This window comes from Pimephales promelas, chromosome 4, assembly GCF_988280905.1.
Source record: "Pimephales promelas chromosome 4, fPimPro1.hap1.1, whole genome shotgun sequence".
In the NCBI taxonomy this organism is placed as follows: domain Eukaryota; kingdom Metazoa; phylum Chordata; class Actinopteri; order Cypriniformes; family Leuciscidae; genus Pimephales; species Pimephales promelas.
Genome location: NC_142772.1, coordinates 32,344,700 through 32,358,316, shown reverse-complemented (window position 1 = coordinate 32,358,316; position 13,617 = coordinate 32,344,700). Strand labels below are relative to the sequence as shown.

Genomic DNA, 13,617 nt, shown 5'->3' with positions numbered 1-13,617 from the left:
TATTTGTATTAATACATTTTTTTTTTAATCGAAGGGTATAGTGAACATTTCATCTGGTCTCAAGGACAAAAGGCAAGTGATTTTAAGATTCAGTGTGTGGATTAGGGCAGATGAAAACAGTTGTTATAGTCTGTATTATAGACGAAAACTGGGGAAGCATGCTGTTTTTTAAAAAAAAAAAACTTTTGTAATTTATTTACAAAAAATGTGTTTGTAAGATGAATTTAAGGAAGAGGTCCCACTGACCCTTTATTTAGGTGCCAAACACAAGTTCCTATTGTATTTTTTTTTTTTATTGTCTTGTATTGAATTCTGTTTTTCTTCCAATTTGAGTCCATAAAACATCTTGTAGGAAAGTTATACAACTTTGGCCCAAATAGACGACATTCGACACATTTCTGTGCAGATTCAGTTGGTGGAAACAGAAGCGGGAAAGGGACAATTGTTATTCTATAATAGAGTGAAACATGAAATTGTCTCTAACTACAGAACTGTTAGTCTGATTAAATTCAAAATTGGGTTGCAGTTATGCTATTATAATCCATGATGACATATGCATAATTATATAAACAAGTTTTAGCCTAAAATATTGAATTAATATATATTTTTTAAACAAATCTGATAAATCTGACACAGGTCTGGACAAATGTCTTTAAATTTGTCAGGAACTCTTATGCATCCATTGAGAGAAAAAACAACAACTCAAGTACACTTATTTACAGAGGAGAAAAACCTCTCTTTAGCTCTCTTTGTGAGCATAAGTGAGTACACACATGCAATGTAATACCCTTTTCATTCATACTTATAGCAGGAGGATGCACTCAGCCTGAGAGTCCACAAGTAAGACTCATAGTCGGCAGTGAAAATATCTGTATTGTCCTGATCCTGAAACTTCATATATTCCAAAAATCATATTGTACTGTATCTGCTGTCCCCTGACACCAGCATTTCAATTTCGTCACCAGAAAGACATATTCAATCCACATTTTTGTGGATTGCCTTACCTGCTTCTTGCTTGCTATCTAAATGTATAGTGTTGTTTTATGTGTCTGTATTCATGTGTAAGACTAAACTTAGGAAATGCCTCTTTCCTAACACAATGTACTGTATGTGTTATTTATGTGTCTTACCCTTGTTGAACATTTACAAATTTTGTAATGGATAAGTTGATATTTTCTCTCTTCAGTAAGCCGCCACCATGAGTACGGATGCGGAGATGGCCATTTATGGCAAGGCTGCGATTTACCTTCGTAAGCCTGAGAGGGAGAGAATGGAGGCTCAGGCCAAACCTTTTGATGCCAAGTCTGCCTGCTATGTGGCTGATGTCAAAGAGTTGTACCTCAAGGGAACAATCAAGAGCAAAGACGGTGGCAAAGTCACAGTTGAATTACTTGATACTAAGGAGGTAAATTTGAATTTCCATTTCATGTATATACTCATTAAATTGCTTATTACATTGTTTCTAATCTAATCTAATTTATTAAATAAATAGGAGAGAGTGGCTAAGGAAGAAGATGTCTACCCAATGAATCCTCCCAAGTATGACAAGATTGAGGACATGGCCATGATGACCCATCTCAATGAAGCCTCTGTGCTGTATAACCTCAAAGAGCGTTATGCTGCATGGATGATCTACGTAAGTTCTGAAACGACATAGAAAAAATGAATTTAAATGCTTTTTGTGTTGTTTCTTTCTAACCACTTCTCTGCTCATTTCAGACCTACTCTGGACTCTTCTGTGCAACTGTGAACCCCTACAAGTGGCTCCCAGTGTATGATTCAGAAGTGGTGTCTGCCTACAGAGGCAAAAAGCGTATGGAGGCCCCACCCCACATCTTCTCTGTCTCTGACAACGCCTATCAGTTCATGCAGACTGGTAAGACATTATGGAATTGAATTTTAAAGAATTCATTAAGATGAATTAGATGTTGCTATTAATATAAGGTAGATAATATAAATAAGAAATATTTACTGGATATTTTACAAATTTCAATCAACAGATAGAGAAAACCAGTCTGTCCTAATCACGTAAGTATTTTTAATTTAATTTCAGATCATGACAAAAATAAAAGTATAACATAGATGGAACAATTTATGGTGATGTTTACAAAATATAATTTAAAATTGAACACAGGTTGAATGTACTTTGAAAAGTCTACATGTCTTTCAATCTTCTGTCTTCTAATCTCTCATAAACCAGTGGAGAATCTGGTGCTGGAAAGACTGTGAACACGAAACGTGTCATCCAGTACTTTGCCACAGTTGCAGTGTCAGGTGTCAAGAAAGAGGCCAGTAAAATAAAGGTACGAGATACAAAACTGTGTCATATATATTATTTTAAAAGATTATGATTTACACTCATCTCACATATACAATATGTGAATTTTTGAAATGCCTTTAAATTGTCTTTAGTCATGAAATAGAAAAACAATTGAAGTTAAAAAAAACCCTTCAAACATCACAGGGCTCTCTTGAGGACCAGATCATTGCTGCCAACCCTCTGCTTGAGTCTTATGGTAATGCCAAGACTGTGAGAAATGACAACTCCTCTCGTTTTGTAAGTTAACCACTGTTTATTTACAGTACAGATGGTCAGTTATGTTAAATTTTACTGTACAGAGTTTTCTATAAAGAGATTAAAATAATGATTAATTATGTTTTATTCTATTATGATCTAAACAGGGTAAATTCATCAGAATTCATTTCGGCACAACTGGAAAACTGGCTAGTGCTGACATTGAGACATGTAGGTGGACATGATTTTACTGCTCTATCCTGAACATTTGTCTTTATCCGTCACTCTTCAGATGATTGTGACTCAAGTACATTCTGTCAACAGATCTGCTGGAGAAGTCTAGAGTGTCATTCCAGCTTCCAGATGAGAGAGGCTACCACATCTTCTTCCAGATGATGACCAACCATAAGCCTGAGATCATTGGTAGGTGCACATATTTAATTCATTTAATGTTTCAGATAATATTGTAAGATGCTCTTTCATAAATGCTGTGCATTTTACAGAAATGTCGCTCCTCACCACCAACCCCTATGACTTCCCCATGTGCAGTCAGGGTCAGATCACAGTGGCCAGCATTGATGATAAAGTTGAGCTGGATGCTACTGATGTGAGTCATTGCTATTTGAATATTGACATATTTTATTTAAATATGGCAAATAATATATATTTTATCCTTCTCTGTGATTTACAGGATGCTATTGACATTCTTGGCTTTAGTGGTGATGAAAAGATGAGCATCTACAAGTTCACTGGAGCTGTGCTTCATCATGGCAACATGAAGTTCAAGCAGAAGCAGCGTGAGGAGCAGGCTGAGCCTGATGGCACAGAGGGTGAGACTACATTGTACTATTGTGTGTCATAACATGCAGTACTTTGAATTGAGAGATCATTGCACTTTTCTCACAAACCACAGAACCTGTGTATAAAATGTTTAGTGTAAATATAAACTAGACGTTGTGTGCATGTCAATAACTCTAAAAATAAAACGGAAAGTACCCAGGGCTTGATTTATTATACTTTAACACAAAAGACTCTATAGAGCAAAGATAATTTATTTAAAAATGTATTTAACAGAGGCTGACAAAATCGCCTACCTTCTGGGTTTGAACTCTGCTGAAATGCTGAAGGGTTTGTGCTACCCCAGAGTCAAGGTCGGAAATGAGTATGTGACCAAAGGCCAGACCGTGCCACAGGTATAGTAACATTTCCAGCATGCCATGTGTTTGACCTAAAATTAAGGCTAATTATTGCAGAAGCTGTATAAAATATATACACTCTATTTTTACTTACAGGTGTACAACTCTGTTAGCGCCTTGGCCAAATCTATTTATGAGAGGATGTTCTTGTGGATGGTCATTCGTATCAACCAGATGTTGGACACGAAACAACAAAGAAACTTCTACATTGGTGTGCTGGACATTGCTGGCTTTGAGATCTTTGATGTAAGAATGATTATATTATCTTTTTATGTCAAAATGAATGATATTCAGAAGGTAGCAAATGTTTCTATCATTGTTTGTCCTCCAGTACAACAGCATGGAGCAGCTGTGCATCAACTTCACCAATGAGAAACTGCAACAGTTTTTCAACCATACCATGTTTGTGCTGGAGCAAGAGGAGTACAAGAAGGAGGGCATTGTTTGGGAGTTCATTGACTTCGGCATGGACTTGGCTTCTTGCATTGAGCTTATTGAGAAGGTTATCAATGGTTTATGAATTTATTAATTTTCTATTGATCCTATTCTCGTAATCTCTTATTTTTGATAATAAACAACATTCTTTTATAAACAGCCCATGGGTATCTTCTCCATCCTTGAAGAGGAGTGCATGTTCCCCAAGGCTTCAGACACTTCCTTCAAGAACAAGCTATATGATCAACATCTTGGCAAGAACAAAGCTTTTGAGAAACCAAAGCCTGCCAAAGGCAAGGCTGAAGCCCACTTCTCCCTGGTTCACTACGCTGGAACTGTGGACTACAATATCACAGGCTGGTTGGACAAGAACAAGGATCCACTGAATGACTCTGTTCTGCTGCTGTACCAGAAGTCTTCTGTCAAACTGCTGGCTACTCTCTACCCACCTGTTGTTGAGGGTAAAGAAAAAATCTCTTTAACAAAACTTTCGTTTTTTTCGATTTAGTTTATAACTTTCTTTCTTGTTTTTTTTCCATTTATACATGTTTCTTGGTATTTTTATCTCAATAGATAATACTAAAAAGGGAGGCAAGAAGAAGGGTGGCTCCATGCAAACGGTGTCCTCCCAGTTCAGGGTATGTATAGAGATGACATCACAGCAATATTGGTTTATTTGAGAAAAAAAGAAAGAAAGAAATCCAAAACATGCCAACCTTTTTCTATTCTCCACAGGAGAACTTGGGCAAACTCATGACAAACTTAAGGGCCACTCACCCTCACTTTGTGCGTTGCCTGATTCCTAATGAGTCCAAGACTCCAGGTAAAGTATTAAAAAAAGTACAGTATATCTCAATATGTATGATCTCAATATATATATGATGAAGTTAATTTACGAAGTTCATGGTGTAAACTGTTCGTTATAGGTCTCATGGAGAACTTCCTGGTCATCCACCAGCTGAGGTGTAACGGTGTTCTGGAGGGTATCAGAATCTGCACAAAGGGTTTCCCCAGCAGAATCCAATATGGTGACTTTAAGCAGAGGTAAATGGGACCACATGAAAACAACATTTCCTAGGAGGCTCCTAATTAAAAGATATGAAGTATTTTGATACATTTTCCATAGATACAAGGTGCTGAATGCTGGTGTTATCCCAGAGGGACAGTTTATGGATAACAAGAAGGCCAGTGAGAAACTGCTGGGATCCATTGACATTAATCATGATGACTACAGATTTGGAAATACCAAGGTTCATATTTAGCTTTACAGATTTCAAAGATTCAGTGATCATGGTCATTAAGCTTAATACAGTTTAAATCAACATGTTTAAATGTATTGTTTTACATGAATTCAGGTGTTCTTCAAAGCTGGTCTTCTGGGTGTTCTTGAGGAGATGCGTGATGAAAAACTTGCTGCTCTTGTCACAATGACTCAGGCTCTCGCCCGTGGTTACCTGATGAGGAGGGAGTATGTGAAAATGACGGAGAGGAGGTGACTATTGTCATGAGTAAAGATGACATCAATGGTAACTGTGCAAACTTAATGATGATTATGCCATTTAATGATGAATTATTCACAGGGAGTCCATTTACACCATCCAATACAACATCCGCTCATTCATGAATGTCAAACACTGGCCATGGATGAAGGTTTATTACAAGATTAAGCCTCTGCTTCAGAGTGCAGAGACTGAGAAGGAGCTGGCAAACATGAAAGAGGACTTTGTAAAATGCAAAGAGGCTTTGGTTAAGGCTGAAGCCAAAAAGAAGGAGCTAGAAGAGAAGATGGTAGCACTGTTGCAAGAGAAAAATGATCTGCAGCTGCAAGTGCAATCTGTGAGTATATTTTATATTTAACTGAATTTTGGCTCCATTAAACATGAGCAAGGTTGTTTCCAATGGAATAGCAATCTATTTTACTAACAGGAATCTGAGGGTCTCTCAGATGCTGAGGAGAGGTGTGAGGGTCTGATCAAAAGCAAAATCCAGCTTGAAGCTAAACTCAAGGAGACAACTGAGAGACTGGAGGATGAGGAAGAAATCAATGCTGAACTGACAGCCAAGAAGAGGAAACTGGAGGATGAGTGCTCTGAGCTGAAGAAAGACATCGATGACCTGGAGCTCACCTTGGCAAAAGTGGAGAAGGAGAAACATGCCACTGAGAATAAGGTTGGAGATTGAGTTGGTTTAAGATTTGATTTCATCTCTATTTAATATGTTGATATAGAAAAAAAAAAGCTTATTTGGAACAAAAATCATACAGGTCAAGAACTTAACTGAGGAAATGGCAGCTCAGGATGAGAGCATTGCCAAGCTTACTAAGGAGAAGAAAGCCCTCCAAGAGTCACATCAGCAGACACTGGATGATCTTCAGGCCGAGGAGGACAAAGTCAACACCCTGACCAAATCCAAGACAAAGCTTGAGCAGCAAGTTGATGACGTGAGTTGATTATTTAACTACATGAATTAATCAAATCAGCTGTTTTCTGCTGTGAACAAATTTTAAATATCATTGTCTTGTAGCTTGAGGGTTCCCTTGAACAAGAGAAGAAGCTCCGCATGGACCTGGAGAGAGCCAAGAGAAAGCTTGAAGGAGACCTGAAATTAGCTCAAGAATCCATCATGGACCTGGAGAATGACAAGCAGCAATCTGATGAGAAAATAAAAAAGTAAATAAAGCAGGAAATCTTTGAAAACATTTAAAACTTTTATTGTTGTGTTATGTTTTTTTTATATAATTTCTTATTGTTTAACAGGAAAGACTTTGAAACAAGTCAGCTGCTCAGCAAGATTGAAGATGAACAATCTCTAGGTGCTCAACTCCAGAAGAAAATCAAGGAGCTTCAGGTTTTTTTCAGATTTTTTCAAACATTAAATCATTTTGATCAAATGCAGATCACCAAAAATCGAATTAACTATTTTCCACCATAGGCTCGCATTGAGGAACTGGAGGAAGAGATTGAGGCTGAGCGCGCTGCTCGTGCCAAGGTTGAGAAGCAGAGAGCTGATCTCTCCAGGGAACTGGAGGAGATCAGTGAGAGGCTTGAGGAGGCTGGTGGAGCCACTTCTGCTCAGATTGAGATGAATAAGAAGCGTGAAGCTGAATTCCAGAAGCTGCGTCGGGATCTTGAAGAGTCCACCCTCCAGCATGAAGCTACTGCTGCTGCCCTCCGCAAGAAGCAGGCAGACAGTGTGGCCGAGCTGGGAGAGCAAATCGACAACCTGCAGCGTGTCAAGCAGAAGCTTGAGAAAGAGAAGAGCGAATTCAAAATGGAGATTGATGATCTTTCCAGCAACATGGAAGCTGTTGCCAAAGCAAAGGTTGGGAAATATTCTAAAGAATATATGTGACCCATGCAGGCAAAATGAGTCATAATACGCATGTGCTAATTACGAGCGACAAGCAAATGTAAATCTTGGTCTAATTTCATTTTCATTCACAAAAATGTATTCATTAAGCCCCCTTCTAGCGATCCAAATGCTCCAAATAGTAATTAATCATCTAAAATGATCTTTATTTTTATGTTTTCTGAGAGGTATACCTTCCTAAATCTTGGAAAACATTTTAATATACATATTTTCCTATAGATATTTGGTTTTGATTTAGTGTGTGCCAAATTTGCTGGTATTACCATGGATTTTAGGTAGGTGATTTTGTTTTGGATCCTTCAGAAAACTTTAACTAGATTTGTCTAAAAATTTACTTTGCTGACTCTATTATTTCAAATAGTTGTAACGCAGTCCTTTTTTTGTCTGATTCCAAGGTCTTTTTTTAATAACAATAAAAGTATAAATAATAAATGTAAAAAGTATATAATAATATTAATAATAAATAAAAGTAAATAACAATAACTTATTTTTGAAAATGTGCTCATTGTGACTCATTTTGCCAGCACGGGTCACATACAAAAAGTCTTGAAGTTCTTTCAAATATCTAATGACTTTTGTGTTTGTAGGGCAATCTTGAGAAGATGTGCCGCACACTTGAGGACCAACTTAGTGAAATTAAGTCCAAGAATGACGAGAACATTCGTCAGTTAAATGACCTCAGTACACAAAGTGCAAGATTTCAAACTGAAAATGGTAACTCATGAACATATTAATATTAAAAAAATAATAATTAATGTCAATAATTATTAATAATAATTAATCAAAATGAATAGTGTATCAAGATTGTTCAGCTGTACATTTCTGACTGTAACACTAATCAAATCTTACATCCATTTGTTTTAAAATAAACTGATAGAGACATAGAAAAGTCTGACACAGTGAATCTAAATCTATACAGGTGAGTTTGGCCGTCAGCTGGAGGAGAAGGAGGCTCTAGTTTCTCAGCTCACCAGAGGCAAACAAGCTTTCACTCAGCAAATTGAGGAGCTTAAGAGGCATATTGAAGAGGAGGTTAAGGTAATACAGCATAATCAATTCATGCAAAAACTTGTCAATTACTTCACTGTTGAGACAAGCTAATACAATGTGACTGTGTCCCTTAGGCAAAGAACGCACTGGCGCATGCTGTGCAATCAGCCCGTCATGACTGCGACCTGCTCCGTGAGCAGTTTGAGGAAGAGCAGGAGGCAAAGGCTGAGCTGCAGCGGGGAATGTCAAAGGCCAACAGTGAGGTTGCTCAGTGGAGAACCAAATATGAAACTGATGCCATCCAGCGCACGGAAGAGCTTGAAGAGTCCAAGTATGTATATTATTGTATAATATTACCAATTCTCACAGCTATTTTATAGATTAGAATTCAAAATAAAATAAATTGCTTAACAGGAAGAAGCTGGCTCAGCGTCTGCAAGAGGCAGAGGAACAAGTTGAGGCTGTGAACTCCAAATGTGCATCTCTGGAGAAGACCAAACAGAGACTCCAGGGTGAGGTGGAGGACCTCATGATTGATGTGGAGAGAGCCAATGGTTTGGCAGCTAACCTTGACAAGAAGCAGAAGAACTTCGACAAGGTAAAAGGTTTTAGTCATATTGTATTCTCTTTGTAAAGTATTGCTGGAATGGGTTTTGTTCAACATTTTTTAAACAAACTATACTAAAATATCTCCACCAAAGGTCCTGGCAGAATGGAAACAGAAATATGAGGAAGGTCAGGCAGAGCTGGAAGGTGCCCAGAAAGAGGCTCGTTCACTCAGCACTGAACTGTTCAAGATGAAGAACTCCTATGAGGAGAGTCTGGATCAGCTGGAGACCCTCAAGAGAGAGAACAAGAATCTGCAGCGTAAGAAAAAAACCGTTAAAATAGTAAAAAACCTAAAAGGATTCTTCTCCCAAAATGAAAATTATTTTACTAATTACTGACCCATATGTCATTCCAAACTCGTGAGACTTTTGTTCATCTTCGGAACACAAGTTAAAATCTTTTTGATTAAATCTGAGAGCTCAATTCATTTGGATTAGTTTTATGATCTCTTTATTACCTTTTTGAAGAGTCAGCGAATCAATTGTGTAGCTGTCCATGGAAGGACAAAAAGCTTTCAAATTTCATCAAAAAGATATTAATTTGTGTTCCAAAGATGAACGAAAATCTTGCGGTTTTGTAATGACTTGAGGGTGAGTAACTAACTAATGATAACATTTTCATTTTTGGGTGAACTCTCCCTTTAAATGTTCTAATTCTCTGTGATCATTAAAAAGTAAGCACATACTGTATGATTAATGAATGTGCATTATGATAAAAAAAATATATGTTTTTCTCTCTATAGAGGAAATTTCAGATCTGACAGAGCAGTTAGGTGAGACTGGTAAGAGCATCCATGAGCTGGAAAAGGCCAAGAAGACAGTGGAGACTGAGAAGTCAGAGATTCAGACCGCCCTGGAGGAGGCTGAAGTGAGTATTTGAAGATCAATATGGATATCTTGCTTGAACCATCATACTGTATTGTTAATGAATAATTTTGTTCTGATATTTAAATGTTGCTTAATTTATCAAAGGGTACACTGGAGCATGAGGAGTCCAAGATTCTTCGTGTCCAGCTTGAGCTAAACCAGATCAAGGGAGAGGTTGACAGGAAGATTGCAGAGAAGGATGAGGAGATGGAGCAGATCAAGAGGAACAGCCAGAGAGTCATTGAATCCATGCAGGGCACTCTGGACTCTGAAGTCAGGAGCAGGAATGATGCCCTGAGAATCAAGAAGAAGATGGAGGGAGACCTTAATGAGATGGAGATTCAGCTGAGTCACGCCAATCGCCAGGCTGCCGAGGCCCAGAAACAGCTCAGGAACATTCAGGGACAACTCAAGGTATGCATAGGAATGATTCTTTTTGACTTTGGGATGTATTCATATACTGTACATTTAAAAAAAAAAAAAAATCTAACATATGGTAAGTCCAGTCTAGAGGAAACCACATTGAAAGCTCATTCAAAAGCTATTGTTATGTTCAGGATGCCCAACTGCACCTTGATGATGCCCAGAGAGGACAGGAAGACATGAAGGAGCAGGTCGCCATGGTGGAGCGCAGAAACGCTCTGATGCAGTCTGAGATTGAGGAGCTGAGAGCTGCTCTGGAGCAGACAGAGAGAGGCCGCAAAGTGGCTGAACAAGAGTTGGTGGATATCAGTGAGCGTGTTGGGCTGCTGCACTCTCAGGTAAGTGCATATTGTTTCCCTGAAATTAAGGGAATTGAGAGCATCGTTCAAAATGTTCAAACTGTTGCTTTCTATTTTGTAGAACACAAGTCTCCTGAACACCAAGAAGAAGCTTGAGGCGGACCTTGTTCATGTCCAAAGTGAAGTTGATGACACTGTACAGGAAGCCAGAAATGCAGAGGAGAAGGCCAAGAAGGCCATCACTGATGTGAGCAACAGTAGATGCCAAATGTTTTAAAAGATACTTGTGTACTTGAAAAAAATGTGGATCTAATGACTTTCTGTATTAATGCAAAAGGCTGCAATGATGGCAGAAGAGCTGAAGAAGGAGCAGGACACCAGTTCTCACCTTGAGAGAATGAAGAAGAATCTGGAGGTCACAGTGAAGGACCTGCAGCACCGTCTGGATGAGGCTGAGAATCTGGCCATGAAGGGAGGAAAGAAACAACTTCAAAAGTTGGAGTCCAGAGTAAGCCTCTTTATAGTTCGGTATGGGGAAAGTGAAGTATGCTATATTATGAATTGTTTGAATAAAAACAATATTTTCTTTAGGTCCGTGAGCTTGAGGCTGAAGTTGAAGCAGAGCAGAGACGTGGAGCTGACGCTGTTAAAGGTGTCCGCAAATATGAGAGGAGAGTGAAAGAGCTCACTTATCAGGTATGACCATATTCCTCACAAGTTTGTTCAGACAAAAGATTATGTATAATAGTGTATGTACTAACAATGCCTATTTTTAGTACAGTAGTAATGCTTAATTTTGTAAATGTGTATTTTTTGAAGACTGACGAGGATAAGAAGAACATCGCCAGACTTCAGGATTTGGTTGACAAACTGCAGCTGAAGGTCAAAGTCTACAAGAGGCAGTCTGAAGAGGCGGTATGTAAAATCTAATAGAACATTTTGACACTGTAATAATTTATATTGGAATGCTAATTTGATGAAACGTGATATATGAACCATATATATATAAAACCTTTAGGAGGAACAAGCCAATGGTCACCTGTCCAAGTTGAGGAAGGTGCAGCATGAGCTTGAGGAGGCTGAGGAGCGTGCTGACATTTCTGAGTCTCAGGTCAACAAGCTCAGAGTTAAGAGCCGTGATTCTGGAAAGGTAAGACTAAGCAAATTATTTTTTTTTATTATTATTTATTAAACTTGTTTATCCAAATACATGAACTACCTCTTAGATGTAGTAGTGGAACTATAATAATTGCATTTTGCTGATGTTACATATTCTGCATGACATTTGCACATCTGTATTCTCTTCATTATGTAAAAAGTGAAGAACATTTTTGTTAATAAGACTTTTTGCCTCTCCCTTTCCCAGGCCAAAGAAGAATGAATCTTTAACACTTGAAAGGAGCATTTACTTAAGTCATATAATATGAATGTTTATTGTAAAAGTACCTTTCTTAATAAACCTGTTTATTTCAGAAAATAATTAGCCTTTGTGCGATTTTTCAGCAATTTAAACTATTACAACACTGATGTCTGATTTATATATGATTACATTAAACCTTATTATTCACATCAGTAGAGTGTTGAGTATCAAGAGTGTCTTGAATCCAAATTTGAACTTTTAAAGGTTCTAATTCACTCAAACATTTCTGCTATAAACTTCCCACCCTGGATTGATGTTTACTATTGCAATATTCTGTGAACTAGCCTTCAAGTTAGCACAATTAAGCCTCTACAGATGATTCAGAGATCTAAAAAGTATAATACCTGGAAAAAGCTATCCATTACCGATAACATTTATCATTTTCATTAAATTAAATTATATATATATATATATATATATATATATATATATATATCTCACAAATGTTTGCAGTGATGCCCAGCTCGTTGCAGCACAAATGTAAATAGAAACACCCCTGAACAGTGTCCAAGAGTTAACCATTCCCAGAGTGAGCTCAAAGCCCTGATAAAAATTGTAAATGTTTGCGTCTTTGTAACACATTACAATCATGTTTACCACTGTCGTGGGTGGTTACAGAAAAGGCAAACAGAGATGAGGATATAATTCCAAAACGAAGATTTGATGATAATATAACAGCACAGCAGAACTGGCAGCAACACACACTAAATATAACAGAGATCGGACCAAGACCGACTGAACAGATAGAACTTAAATACAAACACAGATAGCACTGATTAACAGAACACAGTTGATACAGATGATGATGATGTTTAACAAAGGTGAAACAGATGAACTGATCCTAACAGTGAAGACAACATGTACGACGGGCAGACAAGTCCAAAAAAAAACCAAAAAACTAAACAAAACAAAACTGTGACATAACGCCCCTCCCCGCAAGGTGCGTCCTCGCGCAGTAACAAGAGAAATGACGGTGTGGAGGTAGGGGTTTGGGAGGAGGAGGAGGAGCAGACGGAGGGCTAGCAACAAGAGTGGGCGAAGGGCTGGAGAAGGCAGGCAGAATATCAGGTGAAGAAGAGCTTGGTTGAAAGGTGATAGGTCCAAAGGGAAGGATGAGGATGGAGGAGCTATGGAGACTGAAGGAGAGGAGGTTTTAGGGTGATGACGGACAGAGGTGGAGCCGATGGTGGAGGATGATGAAAGTTTGCCGGGCCATGGTGGAGCAGAAGGTTCAGAGGGGCACGGGAAAAGCTGCTGGCTCGGGGTGACTGAGGTGTAGACGGGGACAAAAAAAAGGGATGGTGGAAACAGAGGGACTGAGGACCAAGGAGGAGCAGTAGGGAGTGAGGAGTTCAATGGAGCCGGGGGGACGAAGGGACAAGGCATAGGAGTACAATCCAAAGGTGAGGGTAGGTCAATGAGCGACCAAGCATCTGGAGGGATGAGGGAGCTTGTGGACTGATGGGCCGTTATTGTTTAATAAATTAATGCATGT

At 38.4% G+C, this 13,617-nt stretch overlaps 1 protein-coding gene across 1 annotated transcript; it reads left to right on the top strand.

Annotated features, from left to right (window-relative positions):
* The first annotated feature begins 1,198 nt into the window (after positions 1-1,198).
* LOC120469742 (myosin heavy chain, fast skeletal muscle) lies at positions 1,199-12,180 on the top strand. The gene is made up of 39 exons (XM_039658903.2): positions 1,199-1,405; positions 1,493-1,636; positions 1,720-1,876; positions 2,001-2,028; positions 2,201-2,303; positions 2,465-2,557; positions 2,683-2,746; positions 2,840-2,938; positions 3,019-3,122; positions 3,207-3,345; positions 3,590-3,708; positions 3,808-3,957; positions 4,043-4,213; positions 4,307-4,607; positions 4,720-4,784; positions 4,882-4,969; positions 5,073-5,190; positions 5,273-5,396; positions 5,502-5,638; positions 5,727-5,982; positions 6,073-6,315; positions 6,410-6,586; positions 6,670-6,815; positions 6,903-6,993; positions 7,078-7,467; positions 8,103-8,229; positions 8,435-8,553; positions 8,640-8,836; positions 8,920-9,103; positions 9,207-9,372; positions 9,857-9,981; positions 10,086-10,394; positions 10,538-10,741; positions 10,824-10,949; positions 11,040-11,210; positions 11,294-11,398; positions 11,522-11,617; positions 11,721-11,852; positions 12,069-12,180. Exons 1-39 carry the CDS (start codon positions 1,199-1,201, stop codon positions 12,081-12,083), a joined length of 5,790 nt encoding a protein of 1,929 aa, XP_039514837.2. The 3' UTR covers positions 12,084-12,180.
* The last annotated feature ends 1,437 nt before the right edge of the window (positions 12,181-13,617 follow it).

What these genes read in the sequence shown, in the direction of transcription:
- LOC120469742 (XM_039658903.2), top strand. Translation starts at nt 1,199, where the DNA reads ATGAGTACGGATGCGGAGATGGCCATTTATGGCAAGGCTGCGATTTAC. An exon ending in GAAGAGCTTGAAGAGTCCAA is followed by an intron (nt 8,837 to 8,919) that starts GTATGTATATTA and finishes ATTGCTTAACAG; the next exon opens with GAAGAAGCTGGCTCAGCGTC. An exon ending in AGCAGAAGAACTTCGACAAG is followed by an intron (nt 9,104 to 9,206) that starts GTAAAAGGTTTT and finishes TCTCCACCAAAG; the next exon opens with GTCCTGGCAGAATGGAAACA.